Source organism: Sinohyriopsis cumingii, chromosome 15 (assembly GCF_028554795.1).
Source record: "Sinohyriopsis cumingii isolate HCF-2022 chromosome 15, ASM2855479v2, whole genome shotgun sequence".
NCBI classification, from domain to species: domain Eukaryota; kingdom Metazoa; phylum Mollusca; class Bivalvia; order Unionida; family Unionidae; genus Sinohyriopsis; species Sinohyriopsis cumingii.
The window spans coordinates 47,223,805-47,236,652 of NC_142975.1; the positions used below are offsets into that span (position 1 = coordinate 47,223,805).

Consider the following 12,848-nt stretch of genomic DNA (forward strand, 5'->3'; position numbering starts at 1 on the left):
AAGATTTAATGTCCCATCAAAAAGGATTAAGCATATAATGAACACAAGGATTTAATGTCCCATCAAAAACGATTAGGCATATAATGAACACCAGGATTTAATGTCCCATCAAACAAGTTTAGGCATATAATGAATACCAAGATTTAATGTCCCATCAAACAAGTTTAGGCATGTAATGAACACCAGTATTTGATTTCCCATCAAACAGAATTAGGTATGTCATGAACACCAGTATTTAACGTCCCATCAAACAAGTTTAGGCATATAATGAACACCAGTATTTAATGTCCCATCAAGCAAGATTAGGCATATAGTGAACACCAGTATTTAATGTTCCTTCAAGCAAGATTAGGCATATAATGAACACCAGTATTTAATTTCCTTCAAGTAAGATTAGGCATGTAATGAACATCTGGATTTAATTTTCCATCAAACATAATTAGGTATGTCATGAACACCAGCATTTAAAGTCCCATGAAACAAGAATAGGCATGTAATAAACACCAGTATTGAATGCCCCATCAATCAAGATTATGTATGAAATGAACACCAATATTTAATACCCCATCAAACAAGTTTAGGAATGTAATGAACACCATTATTTAATGTCTTATCAAACAATAATTATGTATGTAATACACAATGAACACCAATATTTAATGTTCCATCAAAGAAGATCAAGTGAGTATCTAACACAGTTAAAAATGTTGTTCTAGTTCATTTTTATGATTGCAATACATAACAATAAAGAAAATTTGAAAATGAAATTTAAAAAGGATTTGAAAATGTAACTCCCTTTTCCACCCAGCAAACTTTGTAAATTAATGAATAGTTTGATTGATTTTTCCTTACTTATTTTATCATCTTATACATGCCATAAATACTGACAAATGACACGATTTTAATTAAGATATACAAATACAACAACAAGAGACAGTCTTATTTGTAGGTTAACAAATTCTGTAGTAGCAAAAGAGTGTTATTATGTCAAAGTGAGACCCTCCCTAAATTCATGTAAAATGACACTATTATGTTTTAATACACAAGTTGGTAACTTGCTACTTGTATGTGTCTTGACATCAAAAGAGGGATGCTATCATTATTAACATCTTTCTTTTAACAAATTTCAGAAAAAATTTGGGAAACAAATTTATCATCAAACATGAGTTTAATGATAGGAGGAATACATTTGTTAATTCTTGGATTTGTACTTAATATCTCATTATTGCATCTATTTTATCACATTAACACCAGAGGAAGCCTTTTAGAAGAAGGCACATCTCTCGTATATCTCTTGTATATTTAATTTAGGGGCCCCCGAGTGGCCAAGTGGTCAAAATACTCTCTGTTACCGATCAGTGCCATCTCAATCTGTCTGTGTGGCTTCTAGTCTTGAATTCGGCCAATGTGGGTACATGAGAAAGCTTGCCAGTAGCTTTGCATGGGTCGGTGGTTCTTTCCCAGGCTTTCCCGGGTTCTTCCTGGCTGCCATGTATAGCCTATCATGTGCTGAAAAATGGCATTAAACCCGACAACAGCATTTATATATGATGTATTTGAAATCTAGCAGTCTAAACTCTTGTGCATTCTTTCCAAACTAAAAATACCTCCTTTTAATGGTAACTGCAATCTGATCTTTGTTGTCATAAATAATAATAACAGACTCTCAGAATTGCAGAATAAAGCCTTCTTCAACAATACAGGCAATCATAAAAGTGACTGCACAGGAGGAAATGAATGTAAAATTTATGGTAACTATGCATTGTATAAAATGTGCTATCTGGACTATCTCAACCGCATGTTTTTTTATTGCCTTCACAGTAATTGGTCTTCTATATGAAATATCAGTTTTCACATTGGCTCTAATTAATGACTTGCATTTAAAAAAATTGCCTTAAATCAAAACATGTCAATACAAAATGGATGCCCCTGCACATAGAAATGGATAAATACAAAATGATTGCCTCTGCAAACAGAAACAGGTCAAGACAAAATGGTTGCCCCTGATAATAAACCTTGAATTTGATCACATCCTCAAATTGCACAAATGAGCATTCAGGCAATTCCTGGAGGTTAATGCTCCATCTGCATCCAATCCACTTTTAAAAAATTAAACTAGATTAAAATTACTGACAGACTCAAATAACGCTGACTTGTCCATAAATACACAAAAGTACCAACATACCTGACAGAAACTCTAACATATATAAATTACTCAAACAGCTTTAGCTTCAAAATTGTTTCCTAAGGAATCTAAAGGTTATGCAATTCAAAACTGAGTTACACAAAAGAACTTCCTTTCAATTTGGCTGCATAATCAATTGCCACAACGATCCATAATTCATCCAATATCAGTTTTAAGCAGAGAATAAAACATTATCTTGTGTAAAAATATGCCAATAATTGTATTGATTATTATTGCTGTCCTGAATTATGATATTAAATGTACCATCTATACACAATATCAAGTCAGTTTGCAATTTGAAGCATTTCTGAGCCTTGAATGTATCAGCTCCAGTACAGTAAATGCACAGCTCCAAGACAAATCAGCTACACATTTTTTCTGAGCAAATGGAAATTCCATTGATTTAGGAACGAAATTTTATCAATTGGAAATACAGTTTTCAGGAGTGAATTACTGAAATTGCACAATCTGCATGATTTTGACATATTTTGCAATGGATTGGAGCCTATTTATTGATCCATAAGGCCCCACCACCCAATTCCTGAATCATACCTGCAATTTTCAATCTATGATATATATATGTGATATCATACTAGAGGTCTATCAGATTATCATAATGGTGATAATAATACCCCCAAATTGTCAGTCATTTAAATTTTTCAACTGATGCATATTTTTTAAATTTTCTGCAAACCTCAATAATCCTGTTCATTTACTAGTAATTATACAAGACAAAACACATGCAAATATATTTGTCTGCTTTTGACTGAATCTCAATTGATATTCTCTAATTTCAAAGGATTATTGTCATGCATTTAGTTGTATTTCCCCTCTCCCCCCCAAAAAATGAAAACAAAACAATACTGATTTATTTGGGTGAGTTGGCAAGCTCATGTTAAAACACAGAACTAAAAGCAGCATTTTTGGGGACCAATACTAATTTTAATAAGTCTTTTCTTTCATTTCAAGATGGGGTTATCAAACCACCTACACTAATATTAGTAAAGATTTTATGCCAACCAATCACATAGGGTTTTACTTCTAAAAAGTGACATTTCTATTGCTCAGGGTTAATTTGATTAATCTCCGGGTATAAGCTTGAGACATGATCAACCAATCACAATGAACTTTACATCTGAAAAGTAACTTTTGACTGGCTAAAGAGAAAATTCTAAGCTGTATGACCTTCATGGCTGGCAGGACACATGCAATTGTGACAATTGATCAATCCATCCCAACAATCAAGGCATATATCAGACCAATAAGATCCATTCTTTTAGTGGTTTGTTCACCTTCCTGTTAGTCAGAAACTGACACAGCTCTGCCAATCCTCTTGTTATACCCCACACACACACATTAATTAATCTATACACATGTGAGCCAAACTTTAAAATACACCCCCACACATAAGGAACAGCAAAAGAATACTAAGGCTTGCAAAGGTGCATGCCATTACAGTATGTACCTACATGCACCATACAAACTTGTAAGACATTCCCAACTTAGGTCATATGATTGTCATTATACATCAGTTAATCCTAATTTTATACCTGAAACCTGCCTTTAATTAACCTAACACTGTCAGTCAAATTTAAGATATGCCCCCACTATTTGTATACCTCTACTCTGCCTTTAATTAACCCAACACTGTCAGTCTAACTTAAGATATGCCCCCACTATTTGTATACCTCCACTCTGCCTTTAATTAACCCAACACTGTCAGTCTAATTTAAGGTATGTCCCCACCTCCTAAAAGCCAACCAGTACTAAGGCTTGCAAAAGGACATACCACAATTTGCATGACAGGCACACTAAAAGCTTTTCATAGTTTATATCCAATAGATACACTGTCACTACATATCTCATTTGAATGGTCAGCATTTCAAAAATGTTCAACCATTTTATTTTAAAAAACTTCAGGTACTTTTGCATCTTTTAACATTTGGCATGAAATAATATGTGTATTTCCTATTGCACTGGTTTTAAAATTAGAGCTGGCAGGTAGGTTTATTTCCCTTTTTTTCAAAATATGACATATTTTTTAATGATTAGTATACTAGTATATAATGTACTAAACCTGTCAAGTACTGGGCTAAGCCGGCTCAATTATTAGATGCACAAATCAATTTTTGGGAATTTGTTTTTAAAAATAATTGTTTTTATTATCATTATTTTTTATTTTATTTTATTTTTTTTACCCTGTGGGTAGGGAAAAAGTACTAGGGTTGACACTGAAAAACAGGAACAGTCAGAGGACTGGAAACGTATTTTTGGGGTTCTTACAAATATTTTGCAGTTACTGTGGAAAGAAAACATACCATAATATTTTCACTTGTAATGATTCCAATTTACCATTTTAGCAAAACAGAGAGTGATGGTGTTTTACTCTGCCATTGTGCTTTTTCACACAGTAACAATGGAAAGGGTACACAAAAACAAGAGCACAGTAAAAATGGAAAGGGTACACATAAACACCTACAACGCATTATAACAAGCAAACAAAAATTCACTGTCTTTATCATTTGCAACCTTATGCCACATCCTGACTATGAGGTAAAGATGCTAAACTTTAACATTCATTGACATGATGCCCCAGTGCTAGACATTACTACTGTCACACAGCAGACATTGTAGCGATATGACTGGAAAATTGTTAAAGCTAAGTTAAAAATCCAACACACACACACACTTCTCCATAATGAACCATATCTGTGAAACAAATTGTATTCACCAAGAACTCATTTTGCTTAGATGCCTTGCTATCTATGATCAAATTTTACAATTAAATTACTTACATATAATTTTAATAAATTACTTACATAATAATATTTATAACGATTTTCAAATGAGTTGACCTGACATATGACTGTGTACTGACTGCTAGCTCTTACACATGTTGGATTTGCATGTCTTTTAACTATTCTTTTTTTCTTCACAGTTCTGCTTTTAATTCAATGTATCCCCCATGGGTGTAAAATTGAGGGTAAAAAAAAACAACTTTGGTGTCAGAACTGGGGGTGAAATAAAAAAAATATACTGACAAATTTTCATATGACTCGTACTTTTTCAGCCTGAAATAGGATATTGCAACTTGCACAACATACTCACTCTCTCTCAACATACAATATAAACCAACATGCACAATAAACAAACAAATGCATTGTCCATATTCAAAGAATAATTTTATAAGTTCATTTTTCTTTTAAAGTCGTACTTTTAACAGTCTCCTTATAATCAGTATGAAGCAATATTATAGCCTAACACAGTACATACAAGCCAATACAAAAATCCAAATAAATCTTTTTAACCAAATGGCAGTTAATTTACTGCCTTTCATAAAATGTGTACTATCATCGGTTTCATTCTACTTCGTCCTAGAACAGATTTATCAAAATATCAAGGAGGCTTAGTAATGATTCATCTTCTCATTATGAAGTTACACTTGAATTTTAAGATCTTTTTTTTATTGCATCAAAGTTAAAAACCAACAAAATCTGCAATGACTCACTGACTTTGTAATCCAAATAACACATTTGTCTCTGCAAGTTTAGTGATTTCTTTGTTGTGAAAGAATGTCTTATGTTATTATAATGTGTTCTAAAGATATCTTGTGGTGAACAAGGGCAGATTTTTAAAAATTCTAAACCCTGTCACGAAAGGATTATTCACTTCGCAATTACACGATCAGAAGTCACACCGGTAATCCTAATGGATGTGCCGTATTCCAGTCAAGGGCATTATTTTCTCCATTTTTCATTAAAGTTAGATCCAGAGTTACTCTTTTGTGTTCTGCTTCTTTCACTTTCTTCGCTAATGATTTTTAATGCACAATGTTTTAATCTGGAGATCACTTTCTAGTGCAACAAGCTTTGAGGTTAAACATCTAGATGACAGCTTGCTGAGCTTGATGGAAATCGTGTGAGAGCTCGCAAGATATGGGGAAGCTACTCCATCATAACATTGCCTATCCTAGTCTGGTTCTTTGTTTCGTAGGTTCCCTGCTTGCACTCTGCTATACGAATTGAGAAGCGCAAAGCAGGGAGCAAACAATTAATTGGCAATTAATTAGGTTCTCAAAGAAATGCTCTTGGACACAGCTGAGATGGCAGACTGACATTTTTCATGCTTGAATACAATAGAGCATTTGCATTTATAATGATTACACTGCAACTGCATTAAAAAGATAGATTAAAACACAAATTTCCCTAGAAAATAACTTATTTAATTGGTATTTATTTATTAAAGTGTAGGAATCAGTGACATTTTTATTGATCACAATTTTTAAAAAATTGTTATTTGCATTGTACTAAGAACGTTGTTTGGAAGGAAATTTTAAAATATATTTCTTATTAAAAGTTGAGAATTTCATGATATTCAAATTTGCAGGTACTAACCACCATTTTTATGATAAAACAAGCATTATATCAAGGTTTCGTTAGACAGTTTACATCATAATTTTCTTCACATTCAGCAAATAGGGACAATTTTTTGGATATTTTCTAGTAAAGCTATGGGTCCATGCTTGAATTTATAGTACAGGTATGGTTATTTCATGTTGCCACAAATTTTTGTCATATTTTATTGATAAAACATCAGACTCTTGTGGCCAATCACTAGGTTATTAAAAATATTTACCTGGTTGCTATATGTAGGGAACAGATCAAACTATTTGCTCTATATTGCTGTGGGACAACCAGGTATTATACTGTCCCTGGCCTGTAGCCTTGGGCAACAGAACACCTGTTTCTCCCCAGCACTTCAGGGCAAATAGTTTAGTCTGTTCAGTACATAGCCATGAAGTAACTCCACATTCCACATTATTAAATGTAGAAAAATGAATGCATGATATACTTCCTACACTGCAGGCTGGAAGCTATAGTGTTGACAGAAGTCCATAACAGCTGAAGACACAATATATATAGTACAAATACATAGATCCTTATCAGGTATAAACTTTTCTCAACGTTGTAACAGTTTAAACAGATATAGCTACATGTATACTGTATATGTCCACACTTTATTGTACTTCAGTTCCTTTACTGTAATACAAATCCTTATTGTCAAATAATTATTGTATTGTGAGAAAGAAGAATGCGTGACTTGCATTGGCTGATGTTAAAGAGCTTGGCTGCAAATTATTAAATCTTTATTAAATATCGCCTATATGAACAAATATTTCTTAACCATATGGTCACTATTTATGTACATATAACATGCCATGTTCAGAGTATGGACAGGACACAAAGCTGGCATAGGAATTAGACCAATATTTAAGTGGACAAGTGAAATTCTGTAAATTGAGTGGACAGCCATATTGTTGTAAACATGGAGGTCATGCCAATCATGTTACCCTGGTTTAAACACCCTTGCAAAAAATAATTAGTTCTTTCATACACTATGGTTATATGACTAGTCATTTGGATCATCAACTCAATTGCACTACATGTATAATATATACATGCTGAACCAGGCAATATTTGCTTTTTTTTCTGGAAATGCTAATTCTTTAACTGGTGCAAGTTTCTAATGTGATGTTATGATAATAAACATGCAAAACTTTGTGCAGCTTTTTAATTATTTTTACACTGTCCTTTACATCTTGCATGCATTTTGCAATCGACTGAGATAAGGCTGTGCAGACTTAATGGCTGACCATGAAAGGCCTAAGACAGTAGTTGACATTCATAATGCTAAAAATTTGAAACTGTATGCCTATCAAATTATATATTTGACAGATATACGGTGAAAATAATAAAATGTTTACAGAGATAACATAAACTTATTTATATTCTACTGACTATAATTTAACACGTATAGAGCTGTTACACCAAAATATACTTATTGTTTTTACTGTAATCAAGGTCCCCCTGTGGATTCTGGGAAGAAGAATAGACCTGATGTAATAAAGGACCCCATGTGGATTCAGGATGTAGAATAGGCCTGATGTAAATAAGTTTCCCATGTGGATTCAGGATGTAGAATAGGCCTGATGTAAATAAGTTTCCCATGTGGATTCAGGGATGTAGAATAGGCCTGATGTAAATAAGTTTCCCATGTGGATTCAGGGATGTAGAATAAGCCTGATGTAAATAAGTTTAACATGTGGATTCAGGGATGTAAAATAGGCCTGATGTAAATAAGTTTCCCATGTGGATTCAGGATGTAGAATAGGCCTGATGTAAATAAGTTTCCCATGTGGATTCAGGGATGTAGAATAGGCCTGATGTAAATAAGTTTCCCATGTGGATTCAGGGATGTAGAATAAGCCTGATGTAAATAAGTTTAACATGTGGATTCAGGGATGTAAAATAGGCCTGATGTAAATAAGTTTCCCATGTGGATTCAGGGATGTAGAATAGGCCTGATGTAAATAAGTTTCCCATGTGGATTCAGGGATGTAGAATAGGCCTGATGTAATCAAGGTCCCCATGTAGATTCTGGGATTTAGAATATGTCTGATGTAATCAAGGTCCACCTGTGGATTCTGGGATTTAGAACAGAACTGATGTACCTTCCCACCTCTCATAAAAGGTAACTAATGGAGGCAGGAACTGCACAGTTCCTCGGTGGTTAAGTGCCAGAATAATGATTGAAAATGTCCGTTTTCAAATCCAACAAATGGATCAAGCCAAGCTGGCTTCCACGGTGTGTCATTCGGCATGGTACTTTACTTCAATTGTCTCTGAAGTAAATAACCTACTTGTCTTCTGTGTCTTAAAACACCACAATTAGACAAACCAAATTTATGTAATTACTCAAACTCACTGAAAGAACTTTAAAGGACATAATACAAATGTTTAAATTATTTAAGTCTAACTTTTCTCCTTCAACAATTTAAAGGTCCTTTGCCTATGCATGTTTAACCCATTATTCTCATGTCAAAGCAGTATATTTTCTTTCCAATAATACAAAATGCTTGTTTGTATCCCAAAAAATTAAAACTAGCCATAAAAAGACCTGAAATTCACATTTCTTACTTCTGGACATTTGTCGGTAAATGTCTGCATGTCTTGTAACTACATGCATATAGTATACTATTCTGGGGGAGGGGTTAGAATATTTCAATCCATTTGTCTCCAAAGAAATGAAACAGCCACAAAAATTTTATAAAAGGTGAAATATTACAAATATAACTCAAGGATATAATGTCAAAAAGGATACAAGTGTGAAATTAAAACATAAAGCAAATGTCATATGGTCAAAAGTGGACAACTCTGGAACAAGCAAGAAGTTTCTATACAGTACACGAGCATACAACTACAAGACATAACCTGGTTTTACTAAACATCTCACATTAAACCCCTCATCCACTCTAAGAAACCTGTGGCAGGGGGGAATAGTGTCACCCTAAGTGAGCCTATCCTCGTCTCATTTCTAACTCAAAGTTTTTGACTCAGAGATAAACAAAAATGTCTGCAAAGTATAATGTTTTGTAAAAGAATAAACTTTTCTCCCTTAGTTTTATACTTCCAGTAGCATGGAAAATGTCATGCAATAAATTATTCCAAAAACAGTTACCAATCTTGTTTATTTAGATGAATTTCACTGGCTCTATTAAAATCTGTTACTAATAACAATTAATTTCAAAATGTATCAGCTTGTTATTATTTCTAAACTGTGAATGGGATCCTCACTTAACTCACTGTTTTGACATGCTCACTTAACTCACTGTTTTGACATGCTCACTTAACTCACTGTTTTGACATGCTCACTTATCACAAAGTTTTAGTACACTCAACTTTCTGTGATTTGACTCTGATCTGACATGGTAATATACAAGAAAATCTCCCCCTTTCTGAAAATCAATATTACACTGGCTCCATGGTCTTATCACCTGAGGAAATATTTTCCCTGAACATTAAGCAGGCATTAAAAGTGTAAAATACAAACATACTATCTTTCATTTTCCTGAAATAAGTCTTGCTTTATCTCTGAGGAAAAGGTGAAGAGTTTCTCCAATTAAAGGAATCACTCAACCCAATTTTCAGGGATAAAAGAACTCCCAGGTGTACAATTATAAAAAAAAGAAATGTTTTTCATCCTCTGAACTACATCTTCCTCTCACAAAGTACGAGTATTATCAGACGTATCATCATCAAGATAATACCAAATCTCAGTCTGAGGAAATATTTTCATACTTATAGTTAAACTGGAGCTGAAGCTCATAAAACTCTAAGCCTGATTTAAAGATGAGTTTCATCTATCAACCAATCAAAATTTAGCTTTCAAATGTAACAATGTTTTTGGTTGGTAAAAGCAAAGCTCAAGCTCAATAGCTTTATGATTTCCTGTTCTGGTATTTAAATGAAACATGACTGCCAAGTCTTGTAGAGAATCACAAAATACCTTTCAAACAGTAATAATAACTGGACCACAGATTATTCATTTATTGTAACCAACAGGGCTTGTGAACCAAGACCTCACTTTTCACCACCAGAACATAAGACTAGGCTTAAAGGGAAGTTTAGAATCAAGTGATCTAATTGGCTTAAAACTGACTAATCAAATGTCTTAAGTCTAAACTTAATTTAAACTTGTGCTAGTGATATTGAGGTTAGGTCTTAAAAACTGTCATGTGACATAAATGCAAGATGAAAGACTAGCTTGATGGTTAACTGATGAATTGTAGAATTTTTTCTCCTGACATGAAATGTAAAGAGTGTACATAAAAGGAACCTCTCCAGTTTAAGTCAACATTACAAATTCCACCTTCTGTCCAGGCTCATGGAATAAAGGCGTGTCCCCATACAATAGTAGACTTTGAGTCACCTTGCTCAAAGAAAGATAACAATAGCCATGGGCAATAACCAGGCTAGTAATTTGCCAAGCAAATATTTGTCCCTGGACACATAGTTAGATTATTCATGCTAACTTTAACCATTTTTCATGGATCAAACCTCAGGCTTAGTTCTGTGTCAACATTTCTGTGTTTCATTTGTTAATGAGAAAATTAATCAGCCACAAATGATGCCCCCTGTTGCTTAGGACTGTGCCACAGAATAGAGCATAAACACAGATAAACAACAAAGCATACCAGATTAAAAATTGGAATATCTCTGGAAGATAACATTTACACAGAGATCTACATACACAGATCCTGTGATAATGCAAAAGAAATACAATACTGCAGAAATTGACTGTTGAGAACAAGAGACAACACAGAGTATCAATGCCTGGACGAAAGTCACCCTGAACATAGAATTGCTGAAACATTACTATATAATGATTTACAAAAGGGCAACATTTTCTGACATAACAAAAACCAAAATTAGTGCAATTACAAGACTGCTTCATTATTACAAAAATACATCAGGAGGAGCAAGGCATGGCAATTTAATAGAATGCCATCTCCAGCATATGACTGATGGTAGTTAAGTACCAACACATTGGCGGACAAGCAAACAGCAGAAGAGAAAGATATTCATAAGGTGTCTGTACAACACAATAACCCATCCAATATGGTGAAATTGAAGACACCTTAATTTAATATGCAGCAGTGATATGCTTGGTTAAACAGAGGTTACAACTCTGTCAAAGTCTGAAGAAACAGACAAAAATGAAACCAAACCTTCCAGTATACAGTCATGATATTAAACCTTAAATCAAATTTGTTTCAACCCATTAAATCATTTTTGTAAGAAAAAACACTGACCAAGTGAAACAATTTATGTTGTAGGGGATAATTTAACAGTAAAGCAGGGCTCATAACTCAAATCTGATGGGGAATAAAATGTTAAAATCCAACTTTATCTAGATCATTTTACTAAAGTACCTTACACATAATTTTATTTCCAGCCATGAAAATGACTTTAATGTAAGGAGAGACAGAACATACCAATGGACAAAGAAAAATAAACATGAATAACAGTCTATTAAATGGAATATGGTGCTGGCATACAAATTTAAGACATGGACTTACAATCTGGTGGCCAATATTTCCGTGAATAGGGAACCCCCATATATTTCTTGGCCTGCTCAATGAATCTTTGTCGTAGTGCCTCCATTTGGGATGAATCTTTACGACAAGACAGCTCCCTCTCTTTCATCTGCTTTGAGTTACGAATTTCATCCTGAAAAAAGGGCAGTTAATCAAAGTCATTAAATGCTCTATTAGTCATTATGGCATAGACCAAATACTCGTTTTAACTTTTATTCACTTGTTCAACTCTCTGTTTAATGATCAGTGCAAATTTCATTTTTGAAAACACAATTTCAATATGGAGTAAAATATTGTATTGTTCTGTATGATGAACTTTAAGTTATCACCATATAGGGGGATGACCCTGTTAAAGACCCCATCAAATAGTTATTCATTGCTTGTATGTAACAATGAATGCTTCTACTCCCCCCCCCCCAATAAACACTGAATTTTGCCAATGTTATCAAGTCTATCATGGCTGATGTAAAGTAAACCTAAAAGATAGATTATAATAGATGAAAATATTCTGTTCTGATAAAGTGATTTTGTAGTCATGTTAAATACTATTTATATATTCATGGTCATGCAGTGGTGTATCTAAATGCAACTGGTACAAGACGAGGAAACTGTTGAATGGAAACATACAATAACTCTTATCTATAAAAACCCAAACAATTAATTCAATATTTGTATCAAATGAAATGTTGTTTAAACCTTCCTATGGTGCAGGCTGAATTTCTGAAT

General features: G+C 33.6%; 1 protein-coding gene across 7 annotated transcripts in view; it reads right to left on the reverse strand.

Moving 5' to 3' along the window:
- LOC149781743 (uncharacterized) overlaps positions 1-12,848 on the reverse strand; it is a 90,144-nt gene that overhangs the window by 13,402 nt on the left and 63,894 nt on the right. For 6 of the 7 annotated variants that reach the window (XM_089935859.1, XM_089935856.1, XM_089935855.1 and 3 more), the window contains exon 2: positions 12,105-12,255. The exons of the other annotated variant lie outside the window; for it this stretch is intronic. In XM_089935859.1, the coding sequence (XP_089791985.1) occupies positions 12,105-12,231 (127 nt within the window). In that variant the 5' untranslated portion in view covers positions 12,232-12,255. The remainder of the gene's footprint in view (positions 1-12,104; positions 12,256-12,848) is intronic. 7 annotated transcript variants of the gene reach the window in all.